General features: G+C 39.4%; 1 protein-coding gene and 1 pseudogene across 7 annotated transcripts in view; one reads left to right on the forward strand and one right to left on the reverse strand.

The window, feature by feature from the left end:
* MARK3 (microtubule affinity regulating kinase 3) overlaps window positions 1-21,928 on the reverse strand; it is a 122,760-nt gene that overhangs the window by 25,838 nt on the left and 74,994 nt on the right. For 5 of the 7 annotated variants that reach the window (XM_055303597.1, XM_055303594.1, XM_055303595.1 and 2 more), the window contains exons 4-12: window positions 19,302-19,350; window positions 16,949-17,014; window positions 12,713-12,783; window positions 7,650-7,706; window positions 4,953-5,189; window positions 4,663-4,782; window positions 4,318-4,417; window positions 3,629-3,741; window positions 2,953-3,106 (exon numbers count right to left, since the gene is read on the reverse strand). In XM_055303597.1, coding sequence (XP_055159572.1) covers window positions 2,953-3,106; window positions 3,629-3,741; window positions 4,318-4,417; window positions 4,663-4,782; window positions 4,953-5,189; window positions 7,650-7,706; window positions 12,713-12,783; window positions 16,949-17,014; window positions 19,302-19,350 — 967 coding nt within the window. The remainder of the gene's footprint in view (window positions 1-2,952; window positions 3,107-3,628; window positions 3,742-4,317; window positions 4,418-4,662; window positions 4,783-4,952; window positions 5,190-7,649; window positions 7,707-12,712; window positions 12,784-16,948; window positions 17,015-19,301; window positions 19,351-21,928) is intronic. The other 2 variants (XM_055303598.1, XM_055303596.1) reach the window with 1 other exon arrangement.
* Window positions 20,585-20,657, forward strand: LOC129496502 (U4 spliceosomal RNA; annotated as a pseudogene).

Here is a 21,928-nt window from a genome sequence, read left to right on the forward strand (position 1 = left end):
TATAAGACAAAAGAACTCTTTGAAAATCTAATGAAGATCACCCTTCCTAGAAAAATATGTACATAGGGGGTTCACTCATGGGGCTCAAATTAAGAACCAACGAAAAAACTTAAGTTGTGATTTTACAGAAGCAGGCATATATAAACCTAGATTGGCATCTAGAAGTAGGAAACAAGGGGAGAGATGTGAAGAGGACAAAGAATAAGCTAAAAGGTGGGTTAGTTGCAGGCTTGTTTACTTGGTATCATGGGGGTGTGCTTTATTTATTTATTTTTTTAAGATTTTATTTATTTAATTCACGCGTCCCTAGTGGGTGTGCTTTAGACACTGTATTGTAAGGGCAACTTCTCCCTCTGCCTATGTCTCTGCCTCTCTGTGTGTCTCTCACGAATAAATAAATAAAATCTTAAATAAAAAAAAAAGACACCGTATTATAAAATCTATCCCATTTTTAGCACTTAAAAGAACACAGCCAGAGGCATAACCAATCTTTCTTTACTGACCACTGTCTTCATTAAAGAATAAAAAACACAGAATTGAGTCAGTGATTTTCTATATACGTGGATTTCCTGAAATATTCTTCTATGAACTTTTTTTTGTTTTTTAAAAGTAGGCTCCAGGGCAGCCTGGGTGGCTCAGCGGTTTAGCACTGCCTTCACCCAGGGCGTGATCTTGGAGACCCAGGATTCAGTCCCGCGTCAGGCTCCCTGTGTGGAGCCTGCTTCTCCCTCTGCCTGTGTCTCTGTGCCTCTCTCTCTCTCTCTCTTGGTCTCTCATAAATGGATAGAGAAATCTTTGGGGAAAAAAAAAAAAGTAGGCTCCACTCTCAACTGGGGGCTTAAACTCATGACCCTGAGATTCAGAGTCACATGTTCTACTGACTAAGCCAGCCAGATGCCTCTCTATTTTGCACTTTTTAATATTAGAGGCTCCAAGAAGGAAGGACCGTTATTATTACAAAAAGACTACTCCATGAGGTAATCAATCAGTGGGTTAGTGGACAGAGCCACAGGACCTGGGGCCAGAAGTTCAGGGGTTCTGTCACAGGCGTTCCCTCTTCTAAGTAACCTTGGGAGATTTGGTGAGCTCTCTCGGCTTATTTCCTTATTGATAAAATGGGGGTTAAGTGAGTATATGACACAATGTCTAAAGCTCTTCTCAACTCCAAAATTTTCTGAGCTAAGGAAAAAAGGCATTACCAACCAACTCAAAAGGAATATATGTGCTTAGAAAAGAATTAACTTATTTTTTTTTAAGATTTTATTTATTTATTCATGACAGAGAGGAAGAGAGGGGGGGGTGCAGAGGAAGAAGTAGGCTCCATGCAGGGAGCCTGACGTGGGACTCGATCCCGGGTCTCCAGGATCACACCCTGGGCTGAAGGCGGTGCTAAACTGCTGGGCCACTGGGGCTGCTCGAGAAGAATTATCTTATTAATATGGTCACTAGAGACAGGAGAAAACTCCTAAAAAAAAAGAAAAAGAAAATAAGTTTTTTTCTTGCAAGAATTTAGGAATAATTCCCTTTAAATTGGGTGGTTTAGAGCAATCTCTAAGCATTTTGCTAAATGCCATATTGTCCAGAGGCACTGAAAACCCCTCCTTAACAATGAACTTGAACAAAAAGACAGAGACCCAGATCAACACCAGGTTTACAAATGTCATGTGTACAAATCTTAGTGTCAGAACAGTTCTCAGCTCTCCATTATATCCTAGAATAGCAGCCAGGCTGACAGTTTACTGACAGTATCAGTACAGTGTGCTACACCTGCCCAAACCACACAGAGGTGGCAACAACAGGGAGAGAGATGCACACCAAGCAAAATGTCATCACCAAGCAAAGCTGTCCACACCTGGAATGTTCTGTGCCAGTGTAAGTGCCAAATCTCAAGGTGAAAGAATGGAAGTGGATGATGTTCAGAAAAGAAAAAATGAGTGCTCCATGTGAGGATATATTTTTAGAAGTTAGGACCAGGCCAAGTAGTCTAGGTTCCTGATCTAGATTCCTGAATCAGAGAATGCTGGAATTAAGGAAATTAACATTCACAGGTTAAGGGGCACCTGGGTGGCTAAGTGGGTTAAGTGTCTGCCTTCAGCTCAGGTCATGATCCCAGGGTCCAAGGGTAGAGCCCCGAGTTGGGTTCCAAGTTGGGGAATCTGCTTCTCCCTCTGCCTCTTACCCTACTCCTTATTTTTTCTTGCATAAGTAAATAAAATCTTTTAAAAAAACAAAACCAAAAACCAAAAAACAGTCACAGTCACAGGCAAAGAAGTGTGCATGCATGCGCGCACACACACATGCACACTACTCTCTGGATCCCCACACACGGAGCTGCCTGGAAGGCAGAGTAACTGTTTAGTTTGGTAGCCATATCCTTTAGGGTCTAAAGGCTCATAAAAGATTCACTGCTATGTTGAATATTTTAAGAGTGAGGGTGTTTTAGAAACACCAACGGCTAGAGTGAGGCTGAGAATGACCCAGGTCAAAAATTTAAATCAAGTAAGGCAAAACTAGGGTACTATACATTCTCCACAGCTGGCCACCTGTAGCTACATAAATTTAGCTTAGGCAAAACTGAAAGCCATTTTCCCAGTTCAAGTGCTCATCAGCCACATGTGGCCACTGAACAGCATAAATCTAGAATACTTTCATTACTGCAGCAAGTGTTGGATAATGCTCAGGAAAATAAAACCGATGCAGAGATAAGGAAGAGTGGGAACAGAGAACCAGAGACTAAAGCAGGAGTCCCAGAGGAGTGAGTATACTGAGGAGAATAGAGCCTTGAGATGATCATGCCATCACTGGCAGGGCTGGTAGGATAGAAATGTTCTGAAAGGAAATCAAGTCAGATTCCTATCCCAGTAGGCCTTAAGCAAAAGGTTGCTCCCAATGTCTTTTGTGTGAGGAGAGACTGCAGGAGAACACACTGGAATGGAATGGTCTCAAACTTACCATGGTCACTGTACCGCCTCTGCTTCTGGCTGGAAGAAACACTTCTCTGCACCTTGTGGTGGGGAGACTGGCCAGTACTGTTGTTGAGGTCACTGCTTGGCCTAACCTTAGCAAGTGAAAGATTGCTGCTAGAACTGGAGTCACTAGCATCCAGCTAAGAGGAAATGAGAAGAACAGAGCAAACCACAACACGGACCCAAATGGTATGTTAGGAAACTAAACTTCTCATAACACACAAACCTCTCACAAACATTTCATTTACAGACGGAGAATCACGATGTACAAAAACGACAACCTTAAATTTGGGTACAAATATTTTTCTGACTGCTGAAAAAGCTCATGAAAGCATAGGTATTTATGATCTTCTTTTTAGGCTTTTTCAAATAATTTAAAATGTTCTCGTCATCTCATACTTTACATCATTTCTAAACTATTAATGGCTATAGGTTAACTTATGACATTCAAGTTTGTGACAACACCCACCATTAAGGTTACTATCTCAAAGCTAAAACAGTAATTCATAATGGTCGTAGCAGTTAGATTTGTCATTTGCAAGTAAATTTAAAAATGATACATCCAAATGTCACACATATTAACAAAATAAAAACTAAGAAAAAACTTACTAAGCTCCATCATTTACCTAAACATCATGTTAGCTCCTTCTAATTAATCTTACCTCTGAAGATTTTCTCCCCAACAGCAAATACGTAGCTGTGATCTCATCATATTTCATTTTACTAAGAGATTCTTGAATTTCTTCTTGTGAATATCCCATTCCCACCATAATATCTAAAAGAAGGACATAATATAGTTTATGTGTTTTGTTTAGATACAAAAATCACTGTGTTGCAGGATAAAATAATTTCCTTTATTTGACCCAAAACATCACAGATTTTTTTTAAGGTTTTTATTTATTTATTTGACAGAGAAAGAGAGAGAGAGAGAGAGAGAGAGAGAGAGAGAGAGAGAGAGAGAGAGAGAGCGCCCATGTGCATGCGAGCACACCAGCAGAGGGAGTAGCAGAGGGAGGGAGAGAAAACAGGATCCCCGCTGAGCAAGAAGCCCAAAGCCGGGCTAGATCCTGGGATTCTAGGATCATGACTTGAGCCTAAGACAGATGCTTAACCAACTCCAGGTGCCCCCATTATAGATTTTCTAACATAAATGGGCAGTTGACTTATTTCTGAGTTACTAAGTGATATTCTAGGAAACTACAGGTAAATTCCTAAATACGACAAAACATACAAGCTGACTCATATAACTTACGTTTAACTTCCTACTGTTCCCATTTTAGCATATCCATAGGGGTCAAAAAGAAATATGTTGCTTGCACACACATCAGCATGCAGGCACAGAGTAATTTACCTATTCTTTTCTGGTCTGAGATGTCTAGTTCTGGTTCAACAAATGGTTTAAGTTCATCTTCTTCATGCCCTGCATTGATCCATCTGTCCTTCATGATTTGCTGAAAGGTGAACTATTCATTAGCAGCATAAAATAAAACATGCTGATAACCACAATGTTTAGAAAATTTTATTTTCAACATGTCAAGGATTATATCTCAAAGGATAACTTTAAAAAGTTTTTAATGTCCCAATCCCCGCTTTAAAAGCCCCAGGACACTATTCAGTATGCATACAAACCAATCAAAAGTCTAAAAATACTTTAGACTTTCCAAAGTCATTACTTATTTTGCACTTATGTGATTACCTCTAGAGTGCCTCGTTTTATTGGATTTAGCACCAGGAAACGTTTGAGAAGGTTTTCACAGTCTGTGGACATGTAGAAAGGGATTCTGTATTTCCCTCTTAATACTCTTTCTCTCAGTTCCTTGGGGGAAGGGGGAGGTAGGGAGGAAAGAAAACTAGTGAGTCAATTTTTAGGTTAGAAAAGAACCCACTGAGATCCCATCATACTGACAGATTATTAAAATATTAACCGTCATCATTTAGTAATAGTTTAGCATTCTGAAGAACGTGGATAACAACGGGTTCTTATACCTTTAGGTTCTGTCCATCAAAGGGGAGTGACCCGCTGACTAGAGTGTAGAGAATTACGCCAAGGCTCCACACGTCAACTTCCGGCCCATCATATTTCTTGCCCTGGAAGAGCTCTGGGGCTGCATATGGAGGACTGCCACAAAACGTATCCAGTTTACTGCCAACAGTAAATTCATTGCTAAAACCAAAGTCAGCTATTTTAATGTTCATATCAGCATCTAACAATAGATTTTCGGCCTAGAGGGAAAACATCAAGACAAAAATGAAATTTAACCAAAATATAATTAGAACTGTGATAGAATTAGGCATTTCATAAAAGCTTTATGTAATGATATAGTTAAAATATCCTAATGAACAAAATGAGAAAACATTCTTTCTAGAGGAAAAACAAAAACAAAAACAAACCCCAGGAGATAAATTAGAATTTCTAATTTTATTATTAAATAATCATTATACCCAATGTGGGGCTGGAACTTACAACCCTGGGATCAAGAGTCAGGTGCTATCCTGACTGAGCCAGCCAGGCACCCAGAATTTCTAATTTTTTAACATTAACAAAGTTAACAGATACAAAATATAGATTAAATCTGGCAATATTTTAAACAGTAAATGCCTCATGATAAAAAAACATTTAAATAGCTTTTTCAATTAATAATGATAAGCAGCTTTAAAAAAATGAATACTTGCTTTAAGTGGACAGCCACGTTTCACAAAAACTGCTAAAGAGCTATGCATGTGGCTATTATTGGGGAGGGGAGAGCTGTACACCTCATTCAAGATACAGATCATAGTAATTTTCACTTATTTCAACAAACATCTACCATGTGCCAATGACACACCTGGCATTATATTTGTATCTGAACATTTAATGGTGAATAAGACAGACAGGGTCTGGTTAGAGGGGGAAAGGCAGAAAACCAAGCAGCTATGCTTTGACTTCAGTGGGGAGCTGTGGGCCCAGCACTGAAATGTGCACGAAGGTTTCCTAAAGGGGGTAAAAATCAAAGCCACTGCCAAGAGGCCTAGTTAATAGTAGTGAGTATGAAGTGGCAGGCAGAATAAATAGTCTGAAAACTGAGAAGGAAAGAGAGAACATGTTTTACATTCAAAAAACTGAAAGTGTGTGGAAAAGAGGTACAGGGGACATGGGCATGGCCCAAACACAAAGGGCCAGTCCAGCGACTGGTAGGAAGTTCAAGTTTTCAACCTAAGGGCAATGGGAAGCCATTAAAGAGTGACTCAAGCAGGAAAATGACAATCTTGTTTGTATTTTTAAAAGATCAGACAAGTAAAGACAGACAAGAGAGGGAGAGGTAGGACACCTAGGTGGCTCAGCCGTTGAGCGTCTGCCTTCGGCTCAGGTCGTCATCCGGGGGTCCTGAGATTGAGTCCCACATAGGGCTCCCTGCAGGGAGCCTGCTTCTCCCTCTGCCTGTGTCTCTGCCTCTCTCTCTCTCTCTCTCATGAATAAATAAATTAAAAAAAAAAGAGAGAGAGGGAGAGGAAAGACTGGAAGTAGGGAAGACCAATGAGAAGTTAGTGTATGAAATGCTGGTGGTCTAGATGAGGAAGAGCATGATCAAGAGCAATTTAGCAAACAGTAGCAAAAGCACCTGGGGACTAAAAGAACAGCAGAGCAAAGGAAATGGAGGCACTGAGGGATATGAGGCACTAGAATGAGAAATGAACAGTCCAGGAAGGAAAAAGGTAAAGGAAAGACATGTAGAAAGGGATTTCTACTGAACCTGAGGCACAAGAGCGGGGCTTAGTGGGTACACATCTGTCAGCTGGGGACTGGGTCCCAGAAGACAGCTCTGGCTACTGACATGGATCATAGATTTGGGGGTCGGCAGCATATAGGAGCCACCGCAGCTACTAGAGTGGATGCCTAAGTAGCAGGGTGGGTTGTGGAGAGGGACAAGCCATGGATAATAATTACATGCACAGGGGGAGGAGGTATGTACCAACAGAATCTAGATGATGTTTAGAGAGATACGGCTGTGAAGGTGGAGAGAGAAAAGGTGTGTGTCTGGAAGGGGACTTGGGGTGGAGAGGTTTTTTGGTAAAAGATAGTCCAGTATTCAGCATGTTTTTGAAAATGCTACTGGTGAGAAGCCAGTGGGCAGAGGGCCCAGGAACCAGAGGCAGGGTGGGCAGAGCTGCCCTACTGACTGGAATAAGAGAAATGTTCTGAGAGGTGAAGGGGGTGCGTGGGTGCAGCTTGCTTTGCAGGCTTGCTAGGAAACTGAAGTGAGTTTCTGCCTGGCATTTCTATGTTCTCTGGGAAACAGAAAACGGTATCCTATGCCTAGAGTGAGGGCAGAAGCAAAGGAGTGTGCAGCAGGTCTCCAGCAGCACTGCTGTTACCAGGAGAGAAGGCTGACCAGAGACATGGAAGAGGAGGCCAGGTGGCACTTAGGGCACCGTTCAGGTGAAAGCATACATTTAGGGAGGCCCCTAGCTGTTTGGTAGTATGACGTTATTTTTTCAGGACCAACTATGATTTACCTTAATTCAAATATAAAATACTTTTAATAAACTTTGTATTTCATGAGTACCAAAACCTGATTAAAAGGATCAATTATTAAAGGTTTTACTTTTTCTTATTTAATAACATACTCTAACCTGTGACCACCCAGAAAACTGAGCATATACAGGTAGAGCACACACTCACAGACTAAGTGCCCTGCAACTCACCTTGAGGTCTCTGTGAACAATCCGCTTTTGGTGGCAGTACTGGACTGCAGATACAATCTGCACAGGAGAGACACAGATTAATAATCATTGTTAAGATGAAAACTTCATTAATGTTCACACAGGCAAAATACTCAGTGAGCACCTGAATATCTGTGTGGATCTCTAAAAATAATTTTCTTGTGCTTTGAACTTTCCGATTTGGAAAAATTCAGGGGTAAGGGCAAGAAGAGACAGGCAAGAATACTCTTCCTGGTCTAATTTTAACTGGCACGTCTCCTCTTGGGCTTACTCGACATTCTGGTTATTTGGGAATGTGGTGCCAAGGCCCAATAAATTACCTGGATTTGGAGGACCCTAATTGCCCCCAGACCCAGGATCAGATGGCTCTGCTGCGATAGTACCCATGTAATTAACTCAAAACCAAACTGGCAATTATAAACTATCCATGGCCAGGTGTTCATCCACCTTGGGTCTCCTGCTAATTTCTTCTCTTCCCCATCAGGACTGCTTCTTATAACACTCTCTTCCTTTTACCTGCTGTGGGTTCAAAGAGAGCAAAACTTATTTCACCTCTCTGAGGATCAGCTTCCTCTTCCTTAAAATGGAAAAGTAAATGTAATACATGTGAACTATAAACTAGATAAGCTATTGTGTGCTTGATCCATAAGGGTCCCTTCTACTCTCTGGATCATAAGCTTTTATTTAGTTAGCTTTGGATCATTCCTGAGATTAGTACTGTTGATTAAACAACTATTTTGCTGAAACTTCACACTTCTAATTTTTAAAGAAGTCTGCGCTTTCCTTCCTTCCTTCTTTTTAAAGATTTTATTTATTACTTATTTAAGAGAGAAAGCATGCAAAGGGTTGGGGAGGAGGGGTAGAGGGAGGGAGCCCAATTCCTAAGCCAAAGGCAGATGCTTAACTGACTAAGCCACACAGGCACCTTAGAAGCCACCTTTTCTAGTTTAATAAAAGTTTTATGCCTATTATAGGAATTTTAGGAAATACAGAAAGGTATATTTAAGCACATGCCTAATAACATCTCTGGTTGTTTTAGTGTATCTGCTTCTAATCTTTTAGTTGGTGTTATGCATGTATAACTACATATTACCACATATACCAAAACTGGGGTTCTAATGAAAATATGGCTTCTTTCTCCAGATCATCATCAGCTTTTTTTTTTTTTTAAGGTTTTATTTATTTATCCACGAGAGAGAGAGATAGGCAGAGACACAGGCAGAGGGAGAAGCAGGCTCCATGCAGGGAGCCCAACGCGGAACTTGAGCCCGGGTCTCCAGGATCAGGCCCTGGGCCGAAGGCGGCGCTAAACCACTGAGCCACCCACGCTGCCCCATCATCAGCTTTTAATTGTAAGCTCCACACACCTACCTACACGGGAAGGCTGTTTTTACTTTTAAGTAGGCTTCACATCCAGCATGGGCCTTGAACTTATGATCCGGAAATCAAGAGTTGCATACTACTGACCGAACCAGCTAAGCACCCCAGCTATTTTATCAGTTGGCATTCTGGTTAAGAGCAAGGAGCAAGGAGAACCTGGACTGGGGTTAAGGTGAGGTTATGCCAAAATCAGGGCTTTACTAAGTAGCTACATACTTCATAAAGTGAATGTTCATAAGATCAGGTCCACTTATAATTAACAAAACTTATAAAAATTCCAATGCCAAAATACAGTTTATTTATTTTAAAGATTTTATTTATTTATTCATGAGACACACAGAGAGGCGGAGACATAGGCAGAGGGAGAAATAGGCTCCTTGAGGGGAGCCCAACATGGGACTCAATCCCCGGACTCCAGGATCACGATCTGAGCCAGAGGCAGACGCTCAACCACTGATTCGCCCAGGTGTCCCACCAAAATGTAGTTTAGAACACCTGTTACCTTAGATGATGATCATTTATGCCGTGCTACTCTGCATGAAAACTGGGAAAACGAAATCGCTTTGTTTACCCAAAACAAATAGGCGCACTGCCTAGGATGTGGGTACCACTGACCTTAATTCTGTCTGACCCGACTTTCCCTCTTTTCACCCCCTGCTATACTGAGATTTCTCTTACAGATTATTTTGAAATTTTGCTTTTGAATCAGATTTGACAATTTCTTATCCCTTCTCAAAGAGATCAAAAAACTTCTTTTACCTCCAAAGAACTCAAAGTTAACCTTTCAAAGCCACAATAACCTAAAAATACTCAGCTTTAAATCTCTGGGTTTTTCTGCATTCTTTTAAGCTAGAATCAGTTTTTTTTTTTTAAGATTTTATTTATTCATGTGCGCGTGAGAGAGAGAGAGAGAGAGAGAGAGAGAGAGAGAGAGAGAGAGAGAGAGAGACAGGCAGAGGGAGAATCAGGCTCCATGCAGAGACCCCGACGTGGGACTCAATCCCGGGTCTCCAGGATCAGGCCCTGGGCCGAAGGTGGCACTAAACCGCTGAGCCACCTGGGCTGCCCTACAATCAGTTATTTCTTTTTTTTTTTTAATTAACTTTTTAAAATTTAATTTAATTTTATTTATTTATGATAGTCACAGAGAGAGAGAGGCAGAGACACAGGCAGAGGGAGAAGCAGGCTCCATGCATCGGGAGCCCGAGTGGGACTCGATCCCGGGTCTCCAGGATCGCACCCTGGGCCAAAGGCAGGCGCCACACCGCTGCGCCACCCAGGGATCCCCAATCAGTTATTTCTTAAGAAAGGCTGAGAATCTGGTTGTTTTCCAGATTGAAATATGATACCAAACCTAATTTACCTCTAGTCAAACAGGAAAAAGCAGAGGCAGCAACATTACCAACACAGCAAGAAAGGAGATGGAACCAGGAATCTATTCTCTTTGAAAAGAACAGAGCTCATTCAAAGGCTTAACCACACAAGCGGTCACTAGGATGAGAATGGTGAAGGAGGTAGGAAGGAGGCATTATCTGCTGATGAATGTAGAAAGAAGGGTCTATTTCTCACAGACATTATCATGCAGAGTATACCTTGTATATGGCACACCTTCCTCTTTGCCCCAAAGACGAAAACTTATTTTTTTTTAAAGATTTTATTTATTTATTCATAGAGACAGAGAGAGGGAGAGGCAGGGACACAGGCAGAGGAAGAAGCAGGCATCATACAGAGAGCCCGACGTGAGACTCGATCCAGGGTCTCCAGGATCACGCCCTGGTCTGCAGGCGGCGCTAAACCGCTGCGCCACTGGGTCTGCCCCACGAAAACTTATTTAGTCAAAGAATGGCTTATAAAGTTTTGGAAAGCATGGCAATTAGATACAGCAAAGTAGAAACACCAATATCCTGCTTCATCCTTCCAAGTTCAAATGAGGGGTCTTAGGAAATACTATGGCAAGATTAAATTGTAAGCAGTGTAAATCAAGTTGTTAGTTTTAAAGCACATAAACTAGGCTTTCCTTGACCAACTAATAGGTTCCTCAATAAAGACTTTAGAATTTCTGCAGGAAATTTAAAATAAGAAATAAGTGATTGCCTCAAGATGTAGGTTAGTAAATGTCCAAGTCCCTCCTACAAGTCGGACCCTACCAGGGAGATGGGTGGAAACAGAAGTGAGGAGCAGTGACAGTGAAGCACTAGCTGCTTCATTGGAGAGTCAGGCTCAAACCTGCTGTTGCTGGTGGCACTAACCTATTCCTCACAATCAACAGACCATATCCACATAAATGTTTGCAAATCAGACAGTATCTTAGTGGGAAGGAATTTATGTTTTATGAGGGGGAAAAAAAAAACCCTCTTGGCTTTTAAGTGGTCAATTTATAAAAATTAAAGAGTATAGTTATGGAAAGGGCCAGACAGACTTTGTTTTGTCATAAAGAGAAATTTAAGCTTCCCTCCAAAGACACAGAATAAACTGATACCAGAACTGGAAAGTACTTCAAAATTTATCAAGTATAGCTTCCAATTTTTGTAGGTAGAAAAATTTAGGATATGAGAAGTTAAATACTGGCCAAAGATTAGTCTCAAGCTTTGTTCTTTAATAGGTTTTAATTCAAAGTACTATTAGTATTTAAGTTTATTATTTATTTATTTATTTATTTATTTATTTATTTATTTATTTAAGACTTTATTTATTCATGAGAGACAGAGAGAGACAGAGAGAGAGAGAGAGAGGCAGAGACACAGACAGAGGGAGAGAGAAGCAGGCTCCATGTAGGGAGCCCTACGTGGGACTCGATCCTGGGTCTCCAAGATCAGGCCCTAAGCTGAAGGCAGGAGCTAAAACTGCTGAGCCACCCGGGCTGCCCCAAGTTTATTTTTTAAAAGATTTTATTTATTTATTCATGAAAGAGAGAGAGAGAGAGAGGCGCAGAGACACAGGCAGAGGGAGAAGCAGGCCTTCGGCAAGAAGCCTGATGTGAGACCCAATCTGGGATCACGATATCACACCCTGAGCCAAAGGCAGTCAGTCGCCCAACCACTAAGCCACCCAGGTGTCCCGGTATTTAAGTTAAATTTAAGCCTGCATCTGGCTTATGTAAGACAAAGCTAATAATGAATTTTGGGATTGTAACACTCTTCTCACTAAAAATCGGGAAACAGTTTTAATTGATACAATCTTAGGTGTTTTGAAACACTCTAGATTTTTCTTTCTCTCTCTCTTTTTTAAAGATTTTATTTATTCATGAGACAGAGAGAGAGGCAGAGACATAGGCGGAGGGAGAAGTAGGCTCTCTGCAGGAGCCCGATGTGGGACTCGATCCTGGACCCTGGGATCACATCCTGAGTCAAAGGCAGACGCTCAACTGCTGAGCCACCCAGGCATCTCAAAACACTCTAGATTTTTGAGGCCAAATTGTCAAAAACCAAGGTTAAGAGTGAGGTGAAAATCTTGATAAAGCTAGAAACTGAACCCACGGTCACCTCTAGCACAGTTCCTTAGACATGAAATATACTTAATAAATTTCTGTTGAACTGAATGGCTAACCCTTGCTCCATCCAATGGGCCTTATAACCCATTTGTATAGGCAAACACTGTATGCCTCAGGAATAAATAAGGAAGATAACTTTATTAAGTTAATAAACTAAAGGTGCATTAATTCATACCTGTCTAAACTTAGCTCTTGCTTCTTTTTCCTTCATTCTTCCATGTGCGACCAAATAGTCAAACACTTCACCTATAATTGAGAGAAATAAAAGTCAGCAGAAGTGCTACTTCTATGCATTACTTTTCCCATAAATTGATGATGTTTCACTTTTAGGAATGCTCTGATTTTTTTTTTTAAATACAGGCACGAAGATAAACAGAAACATGGATTTCGAACTAAGCTAGCCTTAAGTTTAACTATAGGCAAAAGTTCTTTGATAAAATCTTTAAGCGAGAAAAGCCTTAAAATTAAAATTCCCTATGTTTATACCATCTTATTTTAGGGGTTATGTTTTTAATGTGCCTTCATAAAAACTGAAAGTTAAAAAGGGAAAGTGGTTTGTGTTAAAAGAGGATTACACTTTCATTGTAGGATTAGGAAATAAGCAGGTCCTGAATAAGTTAATTCATTCAACAAGTATTTATTGTGTGCCTACTAACTGCTATGCATTGTTCTAGGCACTGGGGAAATAAAACAGAAAACACAGTGAAGTCCCTTTCCTCACAGAAAGTTTACTTTCTGGTAGGGAGAGAAAGGGAATCAACAAACAAGCAAATAGTATGTCAGCTGACAAGGACTGTGGAACAGAGGCAGAGGAAGAAATAGGAAGTGTGTCTGCATGTGCAAGTGCTTTGCTGACTACTGTGAGGGAGTGGACAATGTCATTATCTGGGAGAAAAAGTCTAGGCAGAGGAAATAGCTGAGAGCAAGAAGGCTATCTGGCTGAAGAAGTGTGAACAAGGAGAAGGGAATTAATGGATGGGAACAGGAGATGGGCAGGAGGGGTAAGGTCATGAAGAGTCCCACAGGTTTTGCTCTGAGCGAGGAGAAGCAAAGGAGGCTGTGAAGTGACTGACCTCTTGAAAAGGTCACTTTGGCTGCCAGAGGGGGAGGAGGTCAGGGTTGGGGAAGGGACAGAAAGATAAGTGGGAATAGTGCAGTAATCAGGGCAAGAATGAGGGACGCTGGGCCTCCAATGGGAAGTGGCAATGGTGGTGAGAAGTGGGGGGTTTGGGACTCAATGGGAAGGTCAAGCCAACAGCACATGCTGGTGAACACCCATCAGACAGTTTACACAGTATTAATTACTCAGGGAAGAGGTGACCCTTCAGGAAATACATTAGTATTATCAAGTGGGAATAAAGAAACAATACTTCTAAAATCAACAGAAAAGAGTACTAATTGACCAAATTAGACATAAAATGTGTTTGGAAAGAATCATATCTACTTCATAAAAATAAAGACTATTTCCATCACCTTAGTGATAACATTCAACTAGAAGATTCTGATGCTTAAAAAATGCTTAGTTTCAGAATATAACAAATACTTTTGAGGAAAAAGTTACTCTGAATTAATATCTCTAATTTTTAAGCTTCTACCCTAAGTGAAACATATTTAAATAATGGACAAGCATAAATATTCTCAAGTTATCACTTGATTGCATAATCTTTAAAAATGCATTACATATTGTTTTTTTCTTTTTAAAATCTTTTTTCTCTTCCATTTTTTTTTACAAACCCTTGTGTCGAGGGCTGACTTTCAATATGCATTACATATTGTTAATTTACACTACACAATTCGTTTAACTATGATGAATTATGAAATGTCAGCTCAGTAAAATGTCAGCATTTTCTAAGCGAATGACCTTTCTATTTGTAGAATAGTATACAATGCCAAAACAAGTGGTTAAAAAATGAATACAGCAAGAGATGAGTGCCTATCATATGAAAAACAGTTTGGACTTAAAAAACATAATGAATTAATAAACCCACTAATTGTTGCAGAGTAACATGGAGAAAAGTCCAAGTCTGTCAATGTAATTTTAAAATATTTTTATAAATTTACAAGCAATATAAACCTCTTAAGAGATTTTGGAACCATAAAGTCACACTCACAATAAAGCTATAAATCAGGAATTCAACCCAGATCGCTTTATTTTCCTTATTAAAAACGTATTAGCACTTAGATTAAGTAGCTCAACTGAAAACCTCAAAAGGCTATTTATCAGGAAAAAGACAGCAAATAGTGGCTCTCCCACCCAAGTCAGGGTCCATGTGGTTGAGAGGACACCGGACAGGTCATCAGATCAGAAAGCCCTTTGACTTAGGTTCAGGTCCTGATACTAAACTAGCAATGGAACTTTTGGCACAGAATAACCTTCCAAGGCTTCAGTTTCATCTGTAAAAATTAGGCAGTTTGCCTTGGATGGTTTCTAAGATTCCTTCCAAATGGCAAATGTAACCACAAAAAAACAGATGTCCTGGAGATTGATAGTGCTTTGTTGAGCTGATTAAAATAGCCCAAGCCAAAAAAGCACCACCACCACTGATGAGTTCTGTTACAATGCTGAGCAATGCACTGAACCCTCAAAAGAGGGCTGTGTTAGCACATCCACTAAGAAGCTCAGAGACATGGTAACTCATCAGGCCACGTTGTCAACGAGAGGCACTGGCTGGATTGATCCCATGTCTGTGTTTTCGAAAGCCCACCCTCTTTCTACTAAAAGTGGATGCTTCTCAGATGTTAGTCTTGCTCCTATGTAAGAGCAATCTCTATGACCCTGACACCTAAAATAGGTGGAAAAGGAAAGCCATGACCAACCGACCAATCAGAAGAGGCTATCTACTATCAGAAGGCTAGGGCTCCAGCCTAGCCTGGCAGCATGACCACAATGACTTCCCAGTCTCCGTTTCCTCAAGGGTAAAAGCTACATTTATGTAGCTACCAAAGTTTCATTAAATTGACTACCTACTCCTCTCTAAGCCTGGTATTTTTCGTTTTGGTAGAATCATAGAATTTTACAGTAGCACTGCAGAAGCTACACAAATGAAAAGGTTATAACATGCCTGTAACACAAGGAGAAAGTGTTAAAACTCCATATAGATTTTTGACACTGCAATTGTTTCAGCTCTTCCCACTCCTTCTCAATTGTGAAAAATCCAACTAAATTCTCAAATTACATATTTAAACTCTATTATCACACAACTAATAATGACTTAGGAGTATGAAAAGATGGTGTCAGAGGCTTGCCTATTATAACTTATTCCTGCCCACAGTAGGTTTAAAATCTTTTATTTTGGCTAATTCATTACAATGAGGCTGTGACTGAATTTTCTGTCTGATCCAAGTCCTAACAATAAAACTCTACTATAATCAAAACAATCAAAGCTACCCTTTATGTCCCGAGTAGCTTGTGATTTCGTAAGTGCACTACAATTCTTATTTGTTGAATATCTGCTAAGTGCCAGGCTCTCTCTAGAGGTGTAGAGGTAGGGAACATGCAGGGACCAATCAGAACGTTCCTGCTCTCTGCAGACAAGGAGCTTACATGTGATCCCAACCTCAACCCCAAAATGAGTATCTCTGTAAAACAGAAGTTATATACATACATTTCAGAAAAATGATTACATGTATACAACCCTATAGACCAAAAAAATGATGAGTCCTTAATCTTTAAGGAAAAATCTAAACTTATGTACTGCAACTACCATTACTGGCCTTAGGAAAGATGAACACCAATGACATTAAAATGTGATAAAGAAAACCATCCAATAGGCAGTACACATTGATTTCAAACAGGCTAATGCACTAATATATTTAAAAATCCAAGTTCTTAAAATGCTGTACGTTTATATATACATGATGGTATATGATTCAGCCTTAAAGAGGAAGAAAAACTGACACATGCTGTAACACAATGAACCTTGAGGACATTATGTTGAGTGATTCCACTCATATGAGGTACCCACAATAGTCAGCTTGACAAAGACAGGAAGTAGAATGGTGGGTGCCAGGGGCTGGGGAGGAGGAGAGCCAAGTTAGTGTTTAATGGGGACAGAGTTTCAGTCTGGGAAAATGAAAAAGTGCTGGGGATGGATGGTGGTCATGGCTATACAACAACATGGATGTACTTAATGCCACAGAACTGTAAACTTAAAATGGTCAAAATGCTAAATTTTATGTTATGTACATCTGACCATAATAAAAGAAATCCAAGTTTTGGATATTATTAATAACGCTAATATTGAAGTACTTAATAGTAACCCCCAGAAGAGCCAAGACAGCTTTTCTGATTCTAATACTACTGTATTATGATTCTAGATGTTAAATGAACCCTTAACAATTATCCATGCAGGCAGCATGGTTGTGTTTTCTAAAAGAGAAGAAAGAAAGAGGAACCATATAAGTTTCTTACCTCCACTTGCATACTCCATGATTAGGTAGAGTGTTTTGTCAGTTTCAATGACTTCAAACAACTTCACTAGGGGAGGGGAAAGGATTTGGGAGAAAAAGAAACAATGTCTGTATACATATACACTGTACATATAAACTCTAAGTACTAAAAGTTAACCAATTCTCTGTTGAAGATTTTCATAACTGGCCCTCTTAACAGAATTTTTTTGGGGAATTTTATCATATATTACTACAACATGTGTTATAAAAGCATGAATTCTGCAGGGACTGCTCAGATCTATTTTACTTCACCAAGTGTATGGCTTTAAGGAAATATAGAACAATTTCACTTGAGACTTCTATTGCTTGGGAAGCTTGATTCACTTGTTCTGAGAGAACAAGGTTCTTTTGTTACTATTCTGAAGCAAGAGATGGAAAAGTAGTAGAAGGGATTATGCTATAATTAATTGAAAAGAACTTTTTAAAGATTTGCAATGGGTCAGTGTGACTTTGCTATGTAGCAAATTAAAAATACTTTTAATTCACAAAACCATATCAAATCAATCAGAAATATACACATTTTAAAATGAAACTGAAGTACATTTCTAAAGCTACTGAATCACTATTTTCCATATCTACTTTATTTTGGTAATACATACTTTAAAGTTAAATTTACCAAAAAAGGGGGGATGGGGTACAGGCCATTTTCTGACACTTTAATATAGAGTATCAGACTAATAAAGTACCTAACATAGTATATATGTTTGCTGAACTGATGAGTAAAGTTATCATATAATTTCTAAAATGATATGTACAGGTTGTCAGGAAAAAATTTATTTTTTTATTTTTTTATTTTTATTTTTATTTTTGGTCAGGAAATAATTTAAAGAAATTTAAGACATATATGCTGGTAAACCATCAACATACAAATAAAACCTAACATTCCAGTGTAAATATGGGCTCTTCTGGAAAAACTATCTGAATCTAATACAAATTTAAATTTTTATAGATTCGTATCTATTATCAAACATATATCATTTAGGAGTAAGTAGAGAGAACTATAATCAGCACACAACTTAAATAAAGAAAATAAGTATGTTTAAGTTAGCTAGTTCTAAGCTGCAATGATTGGTTATTTGGTGAAAAGCTGGAATATGAAGCCGAGAATTAGCTAGCCAATCGTAAAGGGCTGACAGGAAAAGTGAAGAACGGTTTTCTTCTCAATATATTCCTTGTTATTTTTCTCTAAACATATCCTATTTCATTGATTCTAAAATTATATATTTTTTCACATTTTAACTAGTACGTAGACTTTTTTTCCTTAGCAGTACGTAAAACTAGTAATGCCTTTTAAATGATGTGGCTTAGATTTGATGAAATAGGGTATAATCTTTCCCCTCCTGTGACTACATTTTATCGTTTATTCTTATGCCTTAAGAATTGATAGGATATCTGTAACATCAAACTTTTTCCCTCCTACTTCCTAGAACTGATTTTGATATTAAACTGGTTAAAGTGGCTGTCTTAACAGCTATTTCACTCTAGAGGTAATATTTTTAGCTTGTAGGAACTATCACTGTGTAAAAAAAGTTATATTATTCAAAAAGTTCTATGTTATATGTGTAATCAAATGTTTTCATTGAGATGTATATACAGAATACTAAGTAATTTGCATGCTTTCACCTTATTCCTATAATTATGATGAGAACAGGATCATGACCCTTCCTCATCTGTACTTTACTTATTTATTTTTAGGTAGGCCCAACGTCCAACATGGGGCCTGAACTCCTGACTCCAAGACCAACAGTTGTAGGCTCTACTGCCTGAGCCAGCTAGGTGCCCTTACACCCTTCCTTTAAACCCACCTCATCAAACCTACCACTGAGGTATGCACACAGAGGGCACATGAAACAAATTTATACTGTAAAAAATAATTCCTAAAAAAATTCCATTAGATAGCAGGTATGTATCCTGTATCTTTTAAAATACGATTCAATATACAAGTAATTTCTTAACACTGCCAGAGCAAAACCTTTGAAAATCTTAACTGACTGATTATAATTCCCTTTTCCATATATGAATTAAATAAAATTATGTTTTAATATGCATTAAAAATTGGAAAGTTATGATCTGATTAGAGTTTCTACTGCATTAAAGCTTTAAATTCAGGAGTTTAATACCTAAGCTTTTAACTTGTCTTTACCAATTTCAAAAAGTTAATAAAAATGATCAACAATTTGTATAAATACATATTTTACGAAAAGTATACCTGGGCTGGTAAGAGGAAAGATATTTCTTATCACTCCTGGAATATATGTTTAGACCCCAAATGGAATGCATTGAGACCCAAAAGTATTTAAGAAAGCAGAAAATACCTATGTTTGGATGATTTAAAATCTTCATTATTCTTACTTCTCTGAAGAGCTAAAAAACAAACACATAATCCCCCAACACAGGTTATTAAACATTCTATTCCACTGTTGCAATACAAATTTAAATCACCAGTCCACATCTAACATTAGCATGAAAGTCTAGGGTAGCTATAAATGCTTCAGTTTTACCTCCAGGAAAAGCATAAGTCACAGAGGAGGATGATACCACAATCTCATATTTTGCTATCATGAACATATAAGATCAGATTTAGGCAGGAATAATTTGTGATTAAACTCGGCCTGATTTAATATCTACCAGGGGTAGATATTGCCCATCCAAACATGTATAGTCCTAATGAACTACCTCATGAGAGTATTAGGACTGATAATTCCAAGAAATTCTACGAGAAGATTTTGAACAAAACCACTTTGGGAAATTCTTATTGGAGAAGACAGATAATTTAACATGGAAGTCGTGGCAGACTGTTAAATTAATGGTCCTAATGAGTCCTGCCTTGCATGTTCACATTTTTGTATGGGCTCTGTGACTTGCTCTAGCCAATGGGACATTATCAAACTGGAAAGCAAGAGGAGGGTGGATAAATGCTTGCGTATTGACTTTTGCTATCTTAGAATGATGTCGCCATGATATGAAGAGGCCAGTCTAGCCTCTTTCATATTCAAGTATGAAAGATACATGTAGGGAAAGACCCCATTGTTTCATCTAAGTACACACAGTCTCATCAGTTTGTCAGCTGAATGCTGCCACACAAGTGAACCCAGGGGATGCCATAAGAAAAACCATCCAGTAGAGTTGCCCAGTCATCACAGAGAATAAGAAGTATTAAACTGCTGTTGCATAAACATATGCTGTGAATTCAGAAGCAGCACATTTTTATGGCTTAGACTACTAACAGAAGATCTCAGAAAATAACAATTTTAGAGGCCATATTATCCAATCCTCTTGCAAACAAGTGCAAACCAGGAAAGGAGAGGGAAAGATCTCCCAAGGTCCTGCTCTCTTTCTGTGGGGAGATGGGCCAGAACTAGGTCTCCCAACACCCAGTATCTATAACCTATAGGAGGCACGGGCTGGGAAGAACTTGGGAAGAGGAGAAGGAACAGCTATGTGGAAAGGAATCTGGGGAGAAATCACAGGGTCTTACTGCATTTGTCCTGTCCACATCTAATCTAGAATTTAATAAGCACCTAACAACTAACAGATGGAGATGGACATGGACGTATCCGACCTCTAATTGAGCTCAGAGCTTAAAAACATGGAGTGAAGCTTTGCGCAGTGGCAATATCGTAGCCAATGAGGTTTATCCGAGGTGCGATTATTGCTAATTGAAAAAACATGGAGTGAGAGGAGTAAAATTCTTTTCCTGAATCATCTCTAAAGGCTGGAGCACTATCTCCAACACAAGTATCTCCTGTTGCTGTTGTGGTCATTCTCACGTTTTATGTCCTGAGATGAGAAGACAGCTACTCGACCACCATTCTGGCTTGGGTTCTTTTTTAGTTTCCTTCTGTCAAAGCAACACAGAAGCTTTGTGTTCCAATCCATTAAGTTGAATTTGTAGCTTATAATCTCAATCTCCCAGTTATTTCCACAATTGCTAAAGCTCCAAGTTGGATACAACCAACAAGTTAGGACCCTGCTTTATTTTTATTTTATTATTATTACTTTTTAAAGGTTTTATTTATTTTTTAATGGGGGGGGGAGGTGCAGAGACACAGGCAGAGGGAGAAGCAGGCTCCATGTAGGGAGCCCGACGTGGGACTCGATCCCGAGTCTCCAGGATCACGCCCTGGGCTGAAGGTGGCGCTAAACCACTGAGCCACCCGGGCTGCCTAGGAGCCTGCATTTAATATAAAACTCAGATCTCAGCCATGGTGGCCTCTACTTCCCCCTACAACTTGAGCTCCAGCCACCTTGATTCCTCTCAGATATCAGAATATTTGAAGCTTTTTTCCTTCTTTAAAGTCTTTTTTCCTTTCTGTCCTTGAAGTCTCAGGCAGATTCTCTGAAAACCTTATTTTAGAAGATCTCCTTTGTTTTAGCTCAGGGTGGTCTGTTTGCTTTTCTAGAATGTCTTTCAAGTATAATGATACATTTTTGTGTACCTGTTTATTGTTGCCTTGTCATCCACTCAGGGGTGGGGAGGCACACCGGTCTCCTTTCACTACTATATACTTGAAACCAAGCCACACAACAGGAACTTATTTGTTTGATAAATGCCTGCATTAAAGTACTAACTACCAAGAAGCCTGGTTTTGTTTTTGTTTTTTTTTTTTAAGATTTTATTTATTTATTCATGAGAGACAGAAAGAGAGAGAGGCAGAGACACAAGCAGAGGGAGAAACAGGCTCCATGCAGGGAGCTCGACGCAGGACTCGATCCCAGGTCTCCAGGATCACGCCTTGGGCTGAAGGCAGTGCCAAACCGCTGAGCCATCCGGGCTGCCCAAGAAGCCTGGTTTGAGCTAGCTTCCTTAGCATTCTAATGACTAGACTGCTTTTAAATTCTGAGTAGCAGAATGCTAGGTGCAGAACTGTCATCGTTCTGCTGGAAGGAGACTAGGTCAAATGAAGGCAATCATTTTTAAAACCCATTTTTAAAAGCCTAC

The sequence above is a fragment of the Nyctereutes procyonoides genome, unplaced genomic scaffold (assembly GCF_905146905.1).
Source record: "Nyctereutes procyonoides isolate TBG_1078 unplaced genomic scaffold, NYPRO_anot_genome, whole genome shotgun sequence".
Taxonomy (NCBI): Eukaryota; Metazoa; Chordata; class Mammalia; order Carnivora; family Canidae; genus Nyctereutes; species Nyctereutes procyonoides.